Below are 21,213 nucleotides of genomic sequence, written 5' to 3'. Positions count from 1 at the left end.
TTATTTTTCTATTTTCTGCAGTTTAGGACCCCCCCCTTACTCCCAACCACCCTGATCCCCCCCAAACAGCTCTTGAAACCTCCTCCTTTTAACTATTAGCCGCCAAATTTATTTATTTTTTAAATTGTATCTATTTTCTGTAGCGTAGTGCCCCCCCCACACACCCTTTTCTGTAGTGTAGGTGTCCCATCCCTCCCTGTACCCTTTGTTTTTTTTTTTCTGTAGCGTAGGGCTATCCACTCCCTCCGCTGCTGAGCTGCCACCCGCCACCCACCTCCAGACCACACCTCCCGTCGGCACCCAGCAGAAAGATCGTTACAGCACGGTGACACACACAGTGTCACCTTCTGTAACGATGAGGCATCTGCCTCATATGGAAGCAGAGCACCGATCGCGCTCCGGCTCCATATGCGGCAGATGCCTGGAACTTAAGTTACAGCCGAGAGCTGGAGTTCCTGAACGATAGGCAAAGTACTGCAAGATGTATTATATATCTGTTTGGGTGCAGGGGTTAATACAATTAATATTACCTTTCTGATTACAGTACTGTACTATCTTTTTGATGGTACTATGTATACAAAAGTGTAAAAGTTACATAAAACTACCTGTACGTTGCACGTATAAGCTGTATTATGACATGTAAATATTTCCTAAATTACATCTTTTCCGGTCTCAATCAGTTTGGATAAAGGGTTTTCTACCTGTATATAGAAAGAGGAAAGTTACAGACCCTGAGAGGAGCAGAGGGTATGCATTGCAGGGATGTGTTACAAACTCATGTGACAGATTTATAAACATAAAAAAAAAAAAACATAATTTATGTAAGAACTTACCTGATAAATTCATTTCTTTCATATTAGCAAGAGTCCATGAGCTAGTGACGTATGGGATATACATTCCTACCAGGAGGGGCAAAGTTTCCCAAACCTTAAAATGCCTATAAATACACCCCTCACCACACCCACAATTCAGTTTAACGAATAGCCAAGAAGTGGGGTGATAAGAAAAAAGTGCCAAAGCATATAAAATAAGGAATTGGAATAATTGTGCTTTATACAAAAAAATCAAAACCACCACAAAAAAGGGCGGGCCTCATGGACTCTTGCTAATATGAAAGAAATGAATTTATCAGGTAAGTTCTTACATAAAAACGAATTTATGTTTACCTGATAAATTACTTTCTCCAACGGTGTGTCCGGTCCACGGCGTCATCCTTACTTGTGGGATATTCTCTTCCCCAACAGGAAATGGCAAAGAGCTCAGCAAAGCTGGTCACATGATCCCTCCTAGGCTCCGCCTACCCCAGTCATTCGACCGACGTAAAGGAGGAATATTTGCATAGGAGAAACCATATGATACCGTGGTGACTGTAGTTAAAGAAAATAAATTATCAGACCTGATTAAAAACTAGGGCGGGCCGTGGACCGGACACACCGTTGGAGAAAGTAATTTATCAGGTAAACATAAATTCTGTTTTCTCCAACATAGGTGTGTCCGGTCCACGGCGTCATCCTTACTTGTGGGAACCAATACCAAAGCTTTAGGACACGGATGAAGGGAGGGAGCAAATCAGGTCACCTAAATGGAAGGCACCACGGCTTGCAAAACCTTTCTCCCAAAAATAGCCTCAGAAGAAGCAAAAGTATCAAACTTGTAAAATTTGGTAAAAGTGTGCAGTGAAGACCAAGTCGCTGCCCTACATATCTGATCAACAGAAGCCTCGTTCTTGAAGGCCCATGTGGAAGCCACAGCCCTAGTGGAATGAGCTGTGATTCTTTCAGGAGGCTGCCGTCCGGCAGTCTCATAAGCCAATCTGATGATGCTTTTAATCCAAAAAGAGAGAGAGGTAGAAGTTGCTTTTTGACCTCTCCTTTTACCAGAATAAACAACAAACAAGGAAGATGTTTGTCTAAAATCCTTTGTAGCATCTAAATAGAATTTTAGAGCGCGAACAACATCCAAATTGTGCAACAAACGTTCCTTCTTTGAAACTGGATTCGGGACACAAAGAAGGCACGACTATCTCCTGGTTAATGTTTTTGTTAGAAACAACTTTCGGAAGAAAACCAGGTTTAGTACGTAAAACCACCTTATCTGCATGGAACACCAGATAAGGAGGAGAACACTGCAGAGCAGATAATTCTGAAACTCTTCTAGCAGAAGAAATTGCAACCAAAAACAAAACTTTCCAAGATAATAACTTAATATCAACGGAATGTAAGGGTTCAAACGGAACCCCCTGAAGAACTGAAAGAACTAAGTTGAGACTCCAAGGAGGAGTCAAAGGTTTGTAAACAGGCTTGATTCTAACCAGAGCCTGAACAAAGGCCTTGAACATCTGGCACAGCTGCCAGCTTTTTGTGAAGTAACACAGACAAGGCAGAAATCTGTCCCTTCAAGGAACTTGCAGATAATCCTTTCTCCAAGCCTTCTTGAAGAAAGGATAGAATCTTAGGAATTTTTACCTTGTCCCAAGGGAATCCTTTAGATTCACACCAACAGATATATTTTTTCCATATTTTGTGGTAAATTTTTCTAGTTACAGGCTTTCTGGCCTGAACAAGAGTATCAATAACAGAATCTGAGAACCCTCGTTTTGATAAGATCAAGCGTTCAATCTCCAAGCAGTCAGTTGGAGTGAGACCAGATTCGGATGTTCGAACGGACCTTGAACAAGAAGGTCTCGTCTCAAAGGTAGCTTCCATGGTGGAGCCGATGACATATTCACCAGATCTGCATACCAAGTCCTGCGTGGCCACGCAGGAGCTATCAAGATCACCGATGCCCTCTCCTGATTGATCCTGGCTACCAGCCTGGGGATGAGAGGAAACGGCGGGAATACATAAGCTAGTTTGAAGGTCCAAGGTGCTACTAGTGCATCTACTAGAGTCGCCTTGGGATCCCTGGATCTGGACCCGTAGCAAGGAACCTTGAAGTTCTGACGAGGAGGCCATCAGATCCATGTCTGGAATGCCCCACAGTTGAGTAATTTGGGCAAAGATTTCCGGATGGAGTTCCCACTCCCCCGGATGTAAAGTCTGACGACTCAGAAAATCCGCTTCCCAATTTTCCACTCCTGGGATGTGGATTGCAGACAAGTGGCAGGAGTGAGTCTCCCGCCCATTGAATGATTTTGGTCACTTCTTCCATCGCCAGGGAACTCCTTGTTCCCCCCTGATGGTTGATGTACGCAACAGTCGTCATGTTGTCTGATTGAAACCGTATGAACTTGGCCTTTGCTAGCTGAGGCCAAGCCTTGAGAGCATTGAGTATCGCTCTCAGTTCCAGAATATTTATCGGTAGAAGAGATTCTTCCCGAGACCAAAGACCCTGAGCTTTCAGGGGTCCCCAGACCGCGCCCCAGCCCATCAGACTGGCGTCGGTCGTGACAATGACCCACTCTGGTCTGCGGAAGTTCATCCCTTGTGACAGGTTGTCCAGGGACAGCCACCAACGGAGTGAATCTCTGGTCCTCTGATTTACTTGTATCGTCAGAGACAAGTCTGTATAGTCCCCATTCCACTGACTGAGCATGCACAGTTGTAATGGTCTTAGATGAATGCGCGCAAAAGGAACTATGTCCATTGCCGCTACCATCAAACCTATTACTTCCATGCACTGCGCTATGGAAGGAAGAGGAACGGAATGAAGTATTTGACAAGAGTTTAGAAGTTTTGTTTTTCTGGCCTCTGTCAGAAAAATCCTCATTTCTAAGGAGTCTATTATTGTTCCCAAGAAGGGAACCCTTGTTGACGGAGATAGAGAACTCTTTTCTACGTTCACTTTCCATCCGTGAGATCTGAGAAAGGCCAGGACTATGTCCGTGTGAGCCTTTGCTTGAGGAAGGGACGACGCTTGAATCAGAATGTCGTCCAAGTAAGGTACTACTGCAATGCCCCTTGGTCTTAGCACCGCTAGAAGGGACCCTAGTACCTTTGTGAAAATCCTTGGAGCAGTGGCTAATCCGAAAGGAAGTGCCACGAACTGGTAATGCTTGTCCAGGAATGCGAACCTTAGGAACCGATGATGTTCCTTGTGGATAGGAATATGTAGATACGCATCCTTTAAATCCACCGTGGTCATGAATTGACCTTCCTGGATGGAAGGAAGAATTGTTCGAATGGTTTCCATTTTGAACGATGGAACCTTGAGAAACTTGTTTAGGATCTTGAGATCTAAGATTGGTCTGAACGTTCCCTCTTTTTTGGGAACTACGAACAGATTGGAGTAGAACCCCATCCCTTGTTCTCCTAATGGAACAGGATGAATCACTCCCATTTTTAACAGGTCTTCTACACAATGTAAGAATGCCTGTTTTTTTATGTGGTCTGAAGACAATTGAGACCTGTGGAACCTCCCCCTTGGGGGAAGCCCTTTGAATTCCAGAAGATAACCTTGGGAGACTATTTCTAGTGCCCAAGGATCCAGAACATCTCTTGCCCAAGCCTGAGCGAAGAGAGAGAGTCTGCCCCCCACCAGATCCGGTCCCGGATCGGGGGCTAACATTTCATGCTGTCTTGGTAGCAGTGGCAGGTTTCTTGGCCTGCTTTCCCTTGTTCCAGCCTTGCATTGGTCTCCAGGCTGGCTTGGCTTGAGAAGTATTACCCTCTTGCTTAGAGGACGTAGCACTTGGGGCTGGTCCGTTTCTACGAAAGGGACGAAAATTAGGTTTATTTTTGGCCTTGAAAGACCTATCCTGAGGAAGGGCGTGGCCCTTACCCCCAGTGATATCAGAGATAATCTCTTTCAAGTCAGGGCCAAACAGCGTTTTCCCCCTTGAAAGGAATGTTAAGCAATTTGTTCTTGGAAGACGCATCCGCTGACCAAGATTTCAACCAAAGCGCTCTGCGCGCCACAATAGCAAACCCAGAATTTTTCGCCGCTAACCTAGCCAATTGCAAAGTGGCGTCTAGGGTGAAAGAATTAGCCAATTTGAGAGCACGGATTCTGTCCATAATCTCCTCATAAGGAGGAGAATCACTAGTGATCGCCTTTTCTAGCTCATCGAACCAGAAACACGCGGCTGTAGTGACAGGGACAATGCATGAAATTGGTTGTAGAAGGTAACCTTGCTGAACAAACATCTTTTTAAGCAAACCTTCTAATTTTTTATCCATAGGATCTTTGAAAGCACAACTATCTTCTATGGGTATAGTGGTGCGTTTGTTTAAAGTAGAAACCGCCCCCTCGACCTTGGGGACTGTCTGCCATAAGTCCTTTCTGGGGTCGACCATAGGAAACAATTTTTTAAATATGGGGGGAGGGACGAAAGGTATACCGGGCCTTTCCCATTCTTTATTTACAATGTCCGCCACCCGCTTGGGTATAGGAAAAGCTTCTGGGGGCCCCGGGACCTCTAGGAACTTGTCCATATTACATAGTTTCTCTGGGATGATCAAATTCTCACAATCATCCAGAGTGGATAACACCTCCTTAAGCAGAGCGCGGAGATGTTCCAACTTAAATTTAAATGTAATCACATCAGGTTCAGCTTGTTGAGAAATTTTCCCTGAATCTGAAATTTCTCCCTCAGACAAAACCTCCCTGGCCCCCTCAGACTGGTGTAGGGGCCCTTCAGAAACAATATCATCAGCGTCCTCATGCTCTTCAGTATTATCTAAAACAGAGCAGTCGCGCTTACGCTGATAAGTGGGCATTTTGGCTAAAATGTTTTTGATAGAATTATCCATTACAGCCGTTAATTGTTGCATAGTAAGGAGTATTGGCGCGCTAGATGTACTAGGGGCCTCCTGAGTGGGCAAGACTGGTGTAGACGAAGGAGGGGATGATGCAGTACCATGCTTACTCCCCTCACTTGAGGAATCATCTTGGGCATCATTTTCTCTAAATTTTGTGTCACATAAATCACATCTATTTAAATGAGAAGGAACCTTGGCTTCCCCACATTCAGAACATAGTCTATCTGGCAGTTCAGACATGTTAAACAGGCATAAACTTGATAACAAAGTACAAAAAACGTTTTAAAATAAAACCGTTACTGTCACTTTAAATTTTAAACTGAACACACTTTATTACTGCAATTGCGAAAAAGTATGAAGGAATTGTTCAAAATTCACCAAAATTTCACCACAGTGTCTTAAAGCCTTAAAAGTATTGCACACCAAATTTGGAAGCTTTAACCCTTAAAATAACGGAACCGGAGCCGTTTTTATCTTTAACCCCTTTACAGTCCCTGGTATCTGCTTTGCTGAGACCCAACCAAGCCCAAAGGGGAATACGATACCAAATGACGCCTTCAGAAAGTCTTTTCTATGTATCAGAGCTCCTCACACATGCGACTGCATGTCATGCTTCTCAAAAACAAGTGCGCAATACAGGCGCGAAAATGAGACTCTGCCTATGATTAGGGAAAGCCCCTAGAGAATAAGGTGTCCAAAAACAGTGCCTGCCGATATTATTTTACAAAATACCCAGATTAAAATGATTCCTCAAGGCTAAATATGTTTATATATGAATCGATTTAGCCCAGAAAATGTCTACAGTCTTAAAAAGCCCTTGTGAAGCCCTTATTTACTGTCTGTAATAAAAATGGCTTACCGGATCCCATAGGGAAAATGACAGCTTCCAGCATTACATCGTCTTGTTAGAATGTGTCATACCTCAAGCAGCAAAATTCTGCTCACTGTTCCCCCAACTGAAGTTAATTCCTCTCAACAGTCCTGTGTGGAACAGTCATCGATTTTAGTAACGGTTGCTAAAATCATTTTCCTCTTACAAACAGAAATCTTCATCTCTTTTCTGTTTCAGAGTAAATAGTACATACCAGCACTATTTTAAAATAACAAACTCTTGATTGAATAATAAAAACTACAGTTAAACACTAAAAAACTCTAAGCCATCTCCGTGGAGATGTTGCCTGTACAACGGCAAAGAGAATGACTGGGGTAGGCGGAGCCTAGGAGGGATCATGTGACCAGCTTTGCTGGGCTCTTTGCCATTTCCTGTTGGGGAAGAGAATATCCCACAAGTAAGGATGACGCCGTGGACCGGACACACCTATGTTGGAGAAATTATGTTTTCTTTCATGTAATTAGCAAGAGTCCATGAGCTAGTGACATATGGGATAATGATTACCCAAGATGTGGATCTTTCCACGCAAGAGTCACTAGAGAGGGAGGGATAAAATAAAGACAGCTAATTCCTGCTGAAAATAATCCACACCCAGAATAAAATTTTAATGAAAAAACATAAGCAGAAGATTCAAACTGAAAACACTGCCTGAAGTACGTTTCTACCAAAAACTGCTTCAAAAGAAGGAAACACATCAAAATGGTAGAATTTAGTAAAATTATGCAAAGAGGACCAAGTTGCTGCTTTGCAAATCTGATCAACCGAAGCTTCATTCCTAAACGCCCAGGAAGTAGAAACTGACCTAGTAGAATGAGCTGTAATCCTTTGAGGCGGAGTGTTACCCGACTCAACATAGGCATGATGAAATAAAGATTTCAACCAAGATGCCAAAGAAATGGCAGAAGCTTTCTGGCCTTTTCTAGAACCGGAAAAGATGACAAATAGACTAGAAGTCTTTCGGAAAGACTTAGTAGCTTCAACATAATATTACAAAGCTCTAACAGCATCCAAAGAATGCAATGATTTCTCCTTAGAATTCATAGGATCAGGACATAATGAAGGAACCACAATTTCTCTACTAATGTTGTTAGAATTCACAACCTTAGGTAAAAAATTCAAAAGAAGTTCGCAGCACCGCCTTATCCTGATGCAAAATCAGAAAAGGAGACTCACAAAAGAGTAGATAATTCAGAGACTCTTCTGGCAGAAGAGATGGCCAAAAGAAACAAAACTTTCCAAGAAAGTAATATAACGACCAAAGAATGCATGGGTTCAAAAGGAGGAGCTTGAAGAGCCCCCAGAACCAAATTCAAACTCCAAGGAGGAGAAATTGACTTAAAGACAGGTTTTATACGAACCAAAGGTTGTACAAAACAATAAATATCAGGAAGATTAGCAAACCTTCTGTGAAAAAGAACAGAAAGAGCAGAGATTTGTCTTTCAAGGAACTTGCTGACAAACCTTTATCTAAACCATCCTGAAGAAACTGTAAAATTCTCGGTATTCAAAAAGAATGCCAAGAAAAAAGATGAGAAAGACACTAAGAAATATAAGTCTTCCAGACTCTATAATATATCTCTCTAGATACAAATTTACGAGCCTGTCACATAGTATCAATCACAGAGTCAGAGAAACCTCTTTGACCAAGAATCAAGCGTTCAAACTCCATACCTTAAGATATAGGCAGGATGACACTTGTAAGGAAGAAATAATGCATCCACTGCCTCCGCCCGAGGATCCCGGGATCCGGACAGATACCAGGGAAGTTTCTTGTTTAGATGAGAAGCCATCAGATCTATTTCTGGGAGTTCCCACATTTGAACAATCTGAGGAAATACCTCTGGGTGAAGAGACCATTCGCCCAGGTGCAACGTTTTGGCGACTGAGATAATCCTCTTTCCAATTGTCCCATACCTGGGATATGAACCGCAGAGATTAGACAGGAGCTGGATTCCGCCCAAACCAAAATTCGAGATACTTCTTTCATAACCAGAGGACTGTGAGTCCCTCCTTGATGATTGATGTATGCCACAGTTGTGACATTGTCTATCTGAAAACAAATGAACAACTCTCTCTTCAGAAGAGGCCAAGACTGAAAAGCTCTGAAAATTGCACGGAGTTCCAAAATATTGATCGGAAATCTCACCTCCTGAGATTCCCAAACCCCTTGTGCCGTCAGATACCCCCACACAGCTCCCCAACCTGTAAGACTTGCATCTGTTGAGATTATAGTCCAGGTCGGAAGAACAAGAAGCCCCCTGAACTAAACGATGGTGATCTGTCCACCATGTCAGAGAGTGTCGTATAATCGGTTTAAAGATATTAATTGAGATATCTTTGAGTAATCCCTGCACCATTGGTTCAGCATACAGAGCTGAAGAGGTCGCATGTGAAAACGAGCAAAGGAGATCGCATCTGATGCGGCAGTCCTAAGACCTAAAATTTCCATGCATAAGGCTACCAAAGGGAATGATTGTGACTGAAGGTTTTGACAAGCTGATATCAATGTTAAACTTCTCTTGTCTGACAAGGACACTGAATCTATCTAGAAACCTAAAAAGGTTACCCTTGTCTGAGGAATCAATGAACTGATTGTTCTCCTCCCATTTACTTCCTGTGGAGCTGTAGCTGGACACGGCCAGAGCACTGAGAGATATCAGGTATTGATGTAACTGGAGTGAATAAGGGAACCTTCTTCCTGAGCACAGACATTGCAGCCTGTTATCAGCATGAACTCATATGTGTTAGATCCTATGTGTGGAGCAATATTCTATCACTTGCACTAAGGACTCTGAGCCATTGATCCTCCCACAGACGCTGTGGGCACCTGACGTCTGCCTTTGTCCGCCGTAGCGGATTGGACCACTGGAACGTGAGAGTCTTTCTCCCATTGGACCGTCTGGCGGGCGACTAAGGTTCCGTCCTGTCTAGTTTGGCATACGTTTATGCCGCCTCACTTGTGAGTATTCTTCCACCTGTGTGTGCTGTCTGCCTCTATCTGCATATTAGCGACACTACGATACTGTCCCATAAGGCGCCTCTCTCTGTTCTCTGCTTCTACAGATATCTGCCATTATCCTACTTTTGGGAGTGCTGCCGTCAGATCGGGTGGCCTGCGGTGTGGTATTACCTTGCCTCCCCCGAGACTGGTTTTGGTTTATGTGTTTTGCATCTCACATTTGCGCACCTCAACAAGGACTCAATCCTCGTTTTATCTGACTGTTTCGCTTGGTAAATTGAACCTCCAACCATGAACTTGAAGAAACAACACAAGTCGATTCGTATGAGATTCTTCGAAAATGAGAAGACTGAGCAAATACCAAGATATCGTCCAAATAAGGAAATACCAAAACCCTGTTCTCTGATTACAGAAAGAAGGGCACCGAGAACCTTTGAAAAAAATTCTTGGAACTGAGGCTAGGCCAAACGGTAGAGCCAAAAAACTGGTAATGCTTGTCTAAAAAGAGAATCTCAGACACTAAAAGTGATCTGGATGAATCGGAATATGCAGATACACATCCTGTAAATCTATTGTAGACATATAATGCCCTTGCTAAACAAAAAGCCGGATAGTCCTACAGTAACCATCTTGAATGTTGGTATCCTTACATAACGATTCAATATTGATAGATCCGGAACTGGTCTGAAGGAATTGACCTTCTTTGGTACAATGAAGAGATAAAATAAAACCCCAGCCCCTGTTCCAGAACTGGAACTGGCATAATTACTCCAACCAACTCTAGATCTGAAACACATTTCAGAAATGCTGAGCCTTTGCTGTGTTAACTGGGACACGGGAAAGAAAAAATCTCTTAGCAGGAGGCCTTAACTTGAAGCCAATTCTGTACCTTTCTGAAACAATGTTCTGAAACCAGAGATTGAGAACGGAATTGATCCAAATTTCTTTGAAGAAAACGTAATCTGCCCCATACCAGCTGAGCTGGAATAAGGGCCGCACCTTCATGGGTACTTAGGAGCTGGCTATAGATTTCTATAAGGCTTGGATATATTCCAAACTGGAAATAGTTTCCAAACTGATACCGCTCCTGAGGATGAAGGATCAGGCTTTTGTTCCTTGTTGTTAGGAAAGGAACGAAAAAGATTATTAGACCTAAATTTACCTTAGATTTTTTATCCTTTGGTAAAAAAGTTCCCTTCCTTCCAGAAACAATTGAGATAATAATTTAATACCCTAGAAAGAAAGGGAAAGCAAAGTTGACTTAGAAGACATATCAGCATTCCAAGTTTAATCCATAAAGCTTTTCTAGCTAAAATAGCTAGAGACATATACCTGACATCAACTCTAATGATATCAAAAGATGGTATCACAAATAAAATTATTAGTATGTTATAGAATAATAATAATGCTATAAAATTATGATCTGTTACTTGTTGCGCTAAAACTTCTAACCAAAAAGTTGAAGCTGCAGCAACATTCGCTAAAAATATAGCAGGTCTAAGAAGATTACCTGAACATAAGTAAGCTTTTCTTAGAAAGGATTCAATTTTCCTTAAATAAAGTACTATCTGCCGTAGGAACAGTAGTACATTTAGCAGGAGTAGAGACAGCCCCATAACCTTGGGGATTTTGTCCCAAAAAAACTCTAATCTGTCAGATGGCACAGGATATAATTGCTTAAACGTTTAGAAGGAGTAAAATAATTACCCAAATTATTCCATTCCCTGGAAATTACTTCAGAAATAGCATCAGGGAGATTAAACACTTCTGGAATAACTACAGGAGATTTAAAAACCTTATTTAAACGTTTAGATTTAGTATCAAGAGGATCAGAATCCTCTATTTCTAATGCAATTAATACTTCTTTAAATAAAGAACGAATAAATTCCATCTTGAACAAATACAAAGATTTATCAGTATCAGAATGATGATGTTCATTTTAAAAATTCACCTGAAAAAAGAGAAGTTTTAAAAGACTTTTATGTAAACTCGAAGGAGAAATAACAGACATAGCCTTCTTAATGGATTTAAAAAATAAAATCTCTTATGTTTATCAGGAACACTCTGAAAATTAGATGTTGACGGAACAGCAACAGGTAATGTAACAGTACTAAAGGAAATTTTATCTGCATTAATAAGTTTGTCATGACATGCAATACAAACAACAGCTGGAGAAACAGATACCAAAAATTATAGCAGATACACTTAGCTTGGTAGCTCCAGCACTAGACAGCGATTTTCCTGTAGTATCTTCTGACTCAGATGCAACGTGAAACATCTTGCAATATGTAAGACAAAAAAACAACATATAAAGCAAAATTAATCAAATTCCTTAAATGACAGTTTCAGGAATGGGAAAAAATGCCAAAGAACAAGCTTCTAGCAACCAGAAGCAATGAAAAATGAGACTAAAATAATGTGGAGACAAAAGCGACGCCCATATTTTTTAGCGCCAAATCAGACGCCCACATTATTTGGCGCCTAAAATGCTTTTGGCGCCAAAAATGACGCCACATCCGGAACGCCGACATTTTTGGCGCAAAATAACGTCAAAAAATGACGCAACTTCCGGCAACACGGCGGAAACGGAAAAGAATTTTTGCGCCAAAAAAGTCTGCGCCAAGAATGACGCAATAAAATGAAGCATTTTCAGCCCCCGTGAGCCTAACAGCCCACAGGGAAAAGAGTCAAATTTTTGAAGGTAAGAAAAAAAATGATTAATTCAAATGCATTATCCCAAATATGAAACTGACTGTCTGAAAAATAAGGAAAGTTGAACATTCTGAGTCAAGGCAAATAAATGTTTGAATACATATATTTAGAACTTTATAAACAAAGTGCCCAACCATAGCTTAGAGTGTCACAGAAAATAAGATTTACTTACCCCAGGACACTCATCTACATGTTTGTAGAAAGCCAAACCAGTACTGAAACGAGAATCAGCAGAGGTAATGGTATATATAAGAGTATATCGTCGATCTGAAAAGGGAGGTAAGAGATGAATCTCTACGACCGATAACAGAGAACCTATGAAATAGACCCCGTAGAAGGAGATCACTGCATTCAAATAGGCAATACTCTCCTCACATCCCTCTGACATTCACTGCACGCCGAGAGGAAAACCGGGCTCCAACTTGCTGCGGAGCGCATATCAACGTAGAATCTAGCACAAACTTACTTCACCACCTCCATCGGAGGCAAAGTTTGTAAAACTGAATTGTGGGTGTGGTGAGGGGTGTATTTATAGGCATTTTAAGGTTTGGGAAACTTTGCCCCTCCTGGTAGGAATGTATATCCCATACGTCACTAGCTCATGGACTCTTGCTAATTACATGAAAGAAAAGATTACCCTGATCAACATCCAATCAACACACAGCACAGCAGTGTTTAACAAAATAATAAAACACAATACAAAGCATAAAAGTTATTTTATTTCTGAGGAACACCTGACATTATGAAAACAAAAAGGTAAATAAATAGTTAAAACTCCATATAAAATATATTTGAATCTTTTATGTGCATGTTGAAATAATCACTGAAATACTGCCTTGTTTAACAGTGTCAGCATCTCTAAGCCAGAAGGTTGTAATGCTTTGCAGGACAACTCAACTGTGCCATCTGGCAATGAATGAGTTAATTTACACCCACACGTCAATGGGGTACTGTCAGACTTTTTACTGTGAATACAAATGATCTCAATTACCAAGAGGAATGAATTCACATTTAGCCATAATCTGGTGTGATAACATCAATGAATCCCTTTACAAAAGAGCAACAATTTATATTTTACAAACATGTTTTCTAGCCAAGCATGAGGTCTCACTTATTGTTATTTCTGTCTTAGAGATTTGTTTTTCATTTAAATTAGAGTATGTATTGTACAACAGTTGAAAAATATACAGCAACCCTATAACACTGGCCTTTAATATCCAATAGGGCTTTTAAAATATAAATATGTATGATGGGACTTGTCACGTGCCACCACCTAGCTTAATTGTGACCATTTACAATTGAGCATATGATTTTTTTTTCAATTGCTTGCAGATGCCTAGGAAAGGCTTGGTTGCTCAAAACTTACAACATTTTTTGTTGGTAATGATTTATGAGTGTCATACTAAACTGGCTTTAAAAACACCTTTTATTCATTAGTATGAAGAATCCCATTAAAGAATGTAGAGATTAGACTATTCCAGTTATTGTCATAGGCCAAACCTAATGATAGAAATCTGTGATGAGGGTCTTCAGTAGCTAACACAGCATTTTGTGATATTCAATTAATACTTCTATTGTCTGTTTACATTAGTAAGCAGCTCAGAACTGTGTGTTTATATTGACCCATTCACCTATACAATTTAACCTCTATGGGTTTAATATCCTTTAGCTGGTCAGTCTGGGGACCAGCCAATGTCAGTAAAAAGGACCTTTCAAGGGAACAGTTACTGTGCCTGCTAGAGTATTAATACACAATATGGTTTATAAGTAACAAAAACATCTCAGGATTATTGCCACCAGAATTTGTTTATTGCCATATGCACAGAGATGCAAATCTACACGGACGCTGTGCAGACACCAAATTCATTAGTGGCTACTATCTTTGTTTTCCATTTTGTTTTAAATAATGATCCATGTGATCTTATTTCTCTGTTAATCAAAGGGATCGATAAATAATATATGTTGATATCCTATGTACATAAAAATATGTAAACATTTACAAATGTGCAAACATATATCTGATTCTGTATACATAGGTATTTCTTTCAAACACATTTTTAAATGGATTTTAAACCCTACATCCATACTTGACAAATCCCAGGAACCAACGCTCCTAAAATTTTAACTTTAGCAGTTTTTTTAAAAATTATTATACATATATATAAAAAAAACTATTGTCTGCCTTAAAGAGTGTTAAAGAGTGTTGGTGGCACCACAGATTGCCAGCTGATGCCTACGTTTGATACATATTTGCTAATTCCTGCCATATGTAAAGTTCTACACAAACAGGTAACATTCTGCATTCTAACCAAGATGTTTTCAGAACTACAATGTTTTTAATATAGCACCTCATTTCCTATAAGATTGCTGATAAAAGAGCTATAATGTAATTTAATGAACTTATTTTGAATAATGCTTAGAAGGGTTAAAACTATGTATGCCCTATTATATTTTTAAGCAGGGGACAATTTATAAATAATAAAAAAACACATCCTTTGCCAATGATCATTAAACAAGAATAAGCAAAATATGGAAATAGCTTTACATAACAAACATATACAGTTAGTATACATTTTGTCAGCACATAGATGCCCTGGTTATTAATACACCTATTGTACACAAGCTTTATTATACCAAGGTTAGTCTTCACTTCTTCCAGCGGTTATCCAGTTGCAAGATTTTCTTGGGAATCTGGTCTCTCCAGTGAGCCGCTGATAGTACTGGGGTCTCAATTACTTCTTGTAACCAACTATCCACACACACTGTTCACTTATGTCAATAATGAGTATACGTTTGGCTGAGCAGCAGTGGAACTGATGTTCCAAATACTGATGTTGGTAGAATATTCAGATTATTTACATTCAAATTCAATGTAAAATTTTCCATTTCAATAATTGATCCAGTAAAAACAGTTAGAAAATGACGGGGTTTACATTTTATCTGTAAAAAAAAAATCCCTCTAAACTAAATGAAGTTTTCAGTGCTCTGTCATATGATTTCCACAGATGCGCACAGCTTACTAAAAAGCCAGAACTCTTGCTTCCAAAATACACCTTAACTGGATTAAGTGCCAACATCCTGTATAATGCAGTGATCTCCCTGTAGGTATGAATGGTCCAGACAGCACAACAGCAAGACAACTCATTTGTTGTTCCTCTGCTCTTGCAGCAAAGCTAATGGAGCTTCTCGTGCTGAATCTGATAATAGCAAGCCTGAAAAGCAGAATGAACATTGGTTAACTAGCGTAGAATAGACATATTTATATGGTCAGAAATATAACACAGATATACTTAAATGCAACCTAGCTGCATGAAAATAAGTAAATGCACAAACACAAAATAAATATATGTTTTCATTAAAGGGACATTAATCACCATACAGGGAGTGCAGAATTATTAGGCAAATGAGTATTTTGACCACATCATCCTCTTTATGCATGTTGTCTTACTCCAAGCTGTATAGGCTCGAAAGCCTACTACCAATTAAGCATATTAGGTGATGTGCATCTCTGTAATGAGAAGGGGTGTGGTCTAATGACATCAACACCCTATATCAGGTGTGCATAATTATTAGGCAACTTCCTTTCCTTTGGCAAAATGGGTCAAAAGAAGGACTTGACAGGCTCAGAAAAGTCAAAAATAGTGAGATATCTTGCAGAGGGATGCAGCACTCTTAAAATTGCAAAGCTTATGAAGCGTGATCATCGAACAATCAAGCGTTTCATTCAAAATAGTCAACAGGGTCGCAAGAAGCGTGTGGAAAAACCAAGGCGCAAAATAACTGCCCATGAACTGAGAAAAGTCAAGCGTGAAGCTGCCAAGATGCCACTTGCCACCAGTTTGGCCATATTTCAGAGCTGCAACATCACTGGAGTGCCCAAAAGCACAAGGTGTGCAATACTCAGACACATGGCCAAGGTAAGAAAGGCTGAAAGACGACCACCACTGAACAAGACACACAAGCTGAAACGTCAAGACTGGGCCAAGAAATATCTCAAGACTGATTTTTCTAAGGTTTTATGGACTGATGAAATGAGAGTGAGTCTTGATAGGCCAGATGGATGGGCCCGTGGCTGGATTGGTAAAGGGCAGAGAGCTCCAGTCCGACTCATACGCCAGCAAGGTGGAGTACTGGTTTGGGCTGGTATCATCAAAGATGAGCTTGTGGGGCCTTTTCGGGTTGAGGATGGAGTCAAGCTCAACTCCCAGTCCTACTGCCAGTTTCTGGAAGACACCTTCTTCAAGCAGTGGTACAGGAAGAAGTCTGCATCCTTCAAGAAAAACATGATTTTCATACAGGACAATGCTCCATCACACGCGTCCAAGTACTCCACAGCGTGGCTGGCAAGAAAGGGTATAAAAGAAGAAAATCTAATGACATGGCCTCCTTGTTCACCAGATCTGAACCCCATTGAGAACCTGTGGTCCATCATCAAATGTGAGATTTACAAGGAGGGAAAACAGTACACCTCTCTGAACAGTGTCTGGGAGGCTGTGGTTGCTGCTGCACGCAATGTTGATGGTGAACAGATCAAAACACTGACAGAATCCATGGATGGCAGGCTTTTGAGTGTCCTTGCAAAGAAAGGTGGCTATATTGGTCACTGATTTGTTTTTGTTTTGTTTTTGAATGTCAGAAATGTATATTTGTGAATGTTGAGATGTTATATTGGTTTCACTGGTAAAAATAAATAATTGAAATGGGTATATATTTGTTTTTTGTTAAGTTGCCTAATATTTATGCACAGTAATAGTCACCTGCACACACAGATATCCCCCTAAAATAGCTAAAACTAAAAACAAACTAAAAACTACTTCCAAAAATATTCAGCTTTGATATTAATGAGTTCATTGAGAACATGGTTGTTGTTCAATAATAAAATTAATCCTCAAAAATACAACTTGCCTAATAATTCTGCACTCCCTGTACAATGCTTAGGATTTGTGTAAAAAAATCTTTGGAATAACTTATTTCCTTTAGGAATTTAAATTCTGAAAATTGTATGCTTTAGGATTTCTGCCAGAAGTTCTCCAGACTTAGAGACATGAAACCCATTATTTTCCTTTTATGATTCAGATAGAGCATGTGATTTTAAACAACATTCTAATTGACATCCTATATTATAAAAGGCCAGGTATGTTTGTCCGACGCAGTGATGCGCAGTAGAGACTACGCGAGACAAACATACCTGGCCCTGAGACTGTGGAAGACAAACATTCCTGGCCCCATGTGCAGTAGAGACATAGGTGTCAGGTAGGTCGCCGGGACGCCAATCAACATGTGGCGATTCTGGCAGGTGCGGGTGTTATTGTTTTGGCCTGAAGTTAAAGGCCTCAGAGACAGCTGAGCAGCCCGGGATATAGGGGAGGGAACGTAATAATCTAGCCATCAGAGTATATTCGGGAGATTAGAACTACAGTTACGCAGTGTGGCCTTGGACTGGAGGGGGTTCGCTCGCTGAACACCAGTAATTGCAGCAGCCCCCCAATGACGAGAGAGATGAACGGGGTGACAGAGCCGGTTTTAGGTGATATAAAGCTGTTGCATGGATACACTGGATAACTTTAAGATGTTATATGGGGGGGAGAGGACCGTGTTGCACTGAACTGTTATATGGATGATTTGTGTGACAAGTTATGTGGAATATATGTGCTTTGTATGTCACTGCATTTATATTGAGAAGAATGTTGCATGTTAAAAATATGCGTAATGAATAGGTATATACGTGTGACACCAAGCAACCATGTGGTAATGGATGTTTGTGACAATTTAGGAGAGATATGCGTGTCAGCGCATTAAGAAGGTAGGGCTTTGTATGACACCTGTATAGAGAGAAAATAGGTCTCTGTGGGTGAACTGTTAGGAGTGGGGACTGTGTGATATTTGTCTGCTCTATGGAAGAGATATGGTCTGTGCTTAGTGAGTTGGTGAATGCAGAGTGGCATTTGTGTGGCCAGGTTTGTTATGTGAAAAAGGGATGTCAATGTTTGTGTTTTTGTGATACTAAGCAGTTATATAGAGCTAGGTCGTCTGTGTAACACAAGGAAGTGGCCCATGTGAAGCTTAAATATATGGTGTGTGTGGGTCTTAACTACTGGGTTGTTAGAGGTGTGTTATTGGTGTTAAAGGGTCCAAAGAAAGGTGAAAGGTACAAATAACATAATTTATGTAAGAACTTAACTGATAAATTAATTTCTTTCATATTGGCAAGAGTCCATGAGCTAGTGACGTATGGGATATACAATCCTACCAGGAGGGGCAAAGTTTCCCAAACCTCAAAATGCCTATAAATACATCCCTCACCACACCCACAATTCAGTTTAACAAATAGCCAAGAAGTGGGGTGATAAAGAAAGGAGTAAAAAGCATCAACAAAGGAATTTGGAAATAATTGTGCTTTATACAAAAAAATCATAACCACCATAAAAAGGGTGGGCCTCATGGACTCTTGCCAATATGAAATAAATGAATTAGATCAGGTAAGTTCTTACATAAATTATCTTTTCGGTCATGTAATTGCTAGTGACGTATGGGATAGCAATACCCAAGATGTGGAACTCCACGCAAGAGTCACTAGAGAGGGATAAAATAAAAATAACAATTTTCCGCTGAAAAAATAAATCCACAAGCCAAAATATAAGTTTAAATCTCAAAAATGAAAGGAAAAAACTTAAATCAGAAGAATCAAACTGAAACAGCTGCCTGAAGAACTTTTATATCAAAAACTGCTTCAGAAGAAGCAAATACATCAAAATGGTAGAATTTAGTAAATGTATGCAAAGAAGACCAAGTTGTAGCTTTGCAAAAAAGCTTTAACCACGAAGCCAAGGAAACGGCAGAAGCCTTCTGACCTTTCCTGGAACCAGAAAAGTTAACAAATAGACTAGAAGTCTTCCTGAAATCTTTAGTAGCTTCAACATAATATTTCAGAGCTCTCACCACATCCAAAGAATGTAAAGATCTCTCCAAAGAATTCTTAGGATTAGGACACAAAGAAGGAACAACAATTTCTCTATTAATGTTGTTAGAATTTACAACCTTAGGTAAGAATTTAAATGAAGTCCGCAAAACTGCTTTATCCTGATGAAAAATCAGAAAAGGAGATTCACAAGAGAGAGACGATAATTCAGAAACTCTTCTAGCAGAAGAGATGGCCAAAAGAAACAACACTTTCCAAGAAAGTATTTTAATGTCCAAAGAATGCATAGGCTCAAATGGAGGAGCCTGTAAAGCCTTCAAAACCAAATTAAGACTCCAAGGAGGAGAGATTGAATTCATGACAGGCTTGATACGAACCAAAGCCTGCACAAAACAATGAATAACAGGAAGTTTAGCAATCTTTCTGCGAAATAAGACAGAAAGAGCAGAGATTTGTCCCTTTAAGGAACTTGCAGACAAACCTTTATCTAAAGCATCCTGAAGAAACGGTAAAATTCTAGGAATTCTAAAAGAATGCCAAGAGAATTTATGTGAGGAACACCATGAAATGTAAGTCTTCCAGACTCGATAATAAATCTTTCTAGAAACAGATTTACGAGCCTGCAACATAGTATTAATCACAGAGTCAGAAAAACCTCTATGACTAAGCGTTCAATTTCCATACCATCAAATTCAATGATTTGAGATCCTGATGCAAAAACAGACCTTGAGATAGGTCTGGCCTTAATGGAAGTGGCCAAGGTTGGCAACTGGACATCCGAACAAGATCTGTATACCAAAACCTGTGAGGCCATGCTGGAGCCACCAGCAGCACAAACGATTGCTCCATGATGATCTTGGAGATCACTCTCGGAAGAAGAACTAGAGGCGGGAAAATATAAGCAGGTTGATAACACCAAGGAAGTGTCAACGCATCCACTGCTTCCGCCTGAGGATCCCTGGACCTGGACAGGTACCTGGGAATTTTCTTGTTTAGATGAGATGCCATCAGATCTATTTCTGGAAGACCCCACATCTGAACAACTTGAGAAAACACATCTGGATAGAGAGACCACTCTCCTGGATGTAAAATCTGACGACTGAGGTAATCCGCTTCCCAATTGTCTATACCTGGGATATGAACCGCAAAAATTAGACAGGAGCTGGATTCCGCCCAAACAAGTATCCGAGATACTTCTTTCATAGCTTGAGGACTGTGAGTCCCACCCTGATGATTGACATATGCCACAGTTGTGATATTGTCTGTCTGAAAACACATGAACGGTTCTCTCTTCAATAGAGGCCAAAACTGAAGAGCCCTGAGAATCGCACGGAGTTCCAAAATATTTATTGGTAATCTCGCCTCTTGAGATTTCCAAACCCCTTGTGCTGTCAGAGATCCCCAAACAGCTCCCCAACCTGAAAGACTCACATCTGTTGTGATCACAGTCCAGGTTGGACGTACGAAAGAGGCCCCTAGAATAATACGATGGTGATCTAACCACTAAGTCAGAGATAGTCGAACATTGGGATTTAAGGATATTAATTGTGATATCCTTGTATAATCCCTGCACCATTGGTTCAGCATACAAAGCTGGAGAGGTCTCATATGAAAACTTTTTGGTAAATTGATCCTCCAACCATGTTTTTGAAGAAACAACACTAGCTGATTCGTGTGAGATTCTGCAGAATGTAAAGACTGAGCTAGTACCAAGATATCGTCCAAATAAGGAAATACTGCAATACCCCGCTCTCTGATTACAGAGAGTAGGGCACCGAGAACTTTTGAAAAGATTCTTGGAGCTGTCGCTAGGCCAAAAGGAAGAGCAACAAATTGGTAATGCTGGTCTAGAAAAGAGAATCTCAGGAACCGATAGTGATCTAGATGAATCGGAATATGAAGATATGCATCCTGTAAGTCTATTGTGGACATATAATGCCCTTGCTGAACAAAAGGCAGAATAGTCCTTATAGTCACCATTTTGAAAGATGGTACTCTTACATATCGATTCAAAATTTTTAGATCCAAAACT

At 40.4% G+C, this 21,213-nt stretch overlaps 1 protein-coding gene across 3 annotated transcripts in view; it reads right to left on the bottom strand.

Moving 5' to 3' along the window:
- Nucleotides 1-12,961: 12,961 nt before the first annotated feature.
- The window catches only part of ALS2 (alsin Rho guanine nucleotide exchange factor ALS2), a 558,121-nt gene continuing 549,869 nt past the window's right edge, over nucleotides 12,962-21,213 (bottom strand). For all 3 annotated transcript variants that reach the window (XM_053698688.1, XM_053698690.1, XM_053698689.1), the window contains one exon: nucleotides 12,962-15,474. In XM_053698688.1, coding sequence (XP_053554663.1) covers nucleotides 15,436-15,474 — 39 coding nt within the window. In that variant the 3' untranslated portion in view covers nucleotides 12,962-15,435. The remainder of the gene's footprint in view (nucleotides 15,475-21,213) is intronic.

Source organism: Bombina bombina, chromosome 1 (assembly GCF_027579735.1).
Source record: "Bombina bombina isolate aBomBom1 chromosome 1, aBomBom1.pri, whole genome shotgun sequence".
NCBI classification, from domain to species: domain Eukaryota; kingdom Metazoa; phylum Chordata; class Amphibia; order Anura; family Bombinatoridae; genus Bombina; species Bombina bombina.
This window is presented reverse-complemented; position numbering and strand designations above follow the sequence as displayed.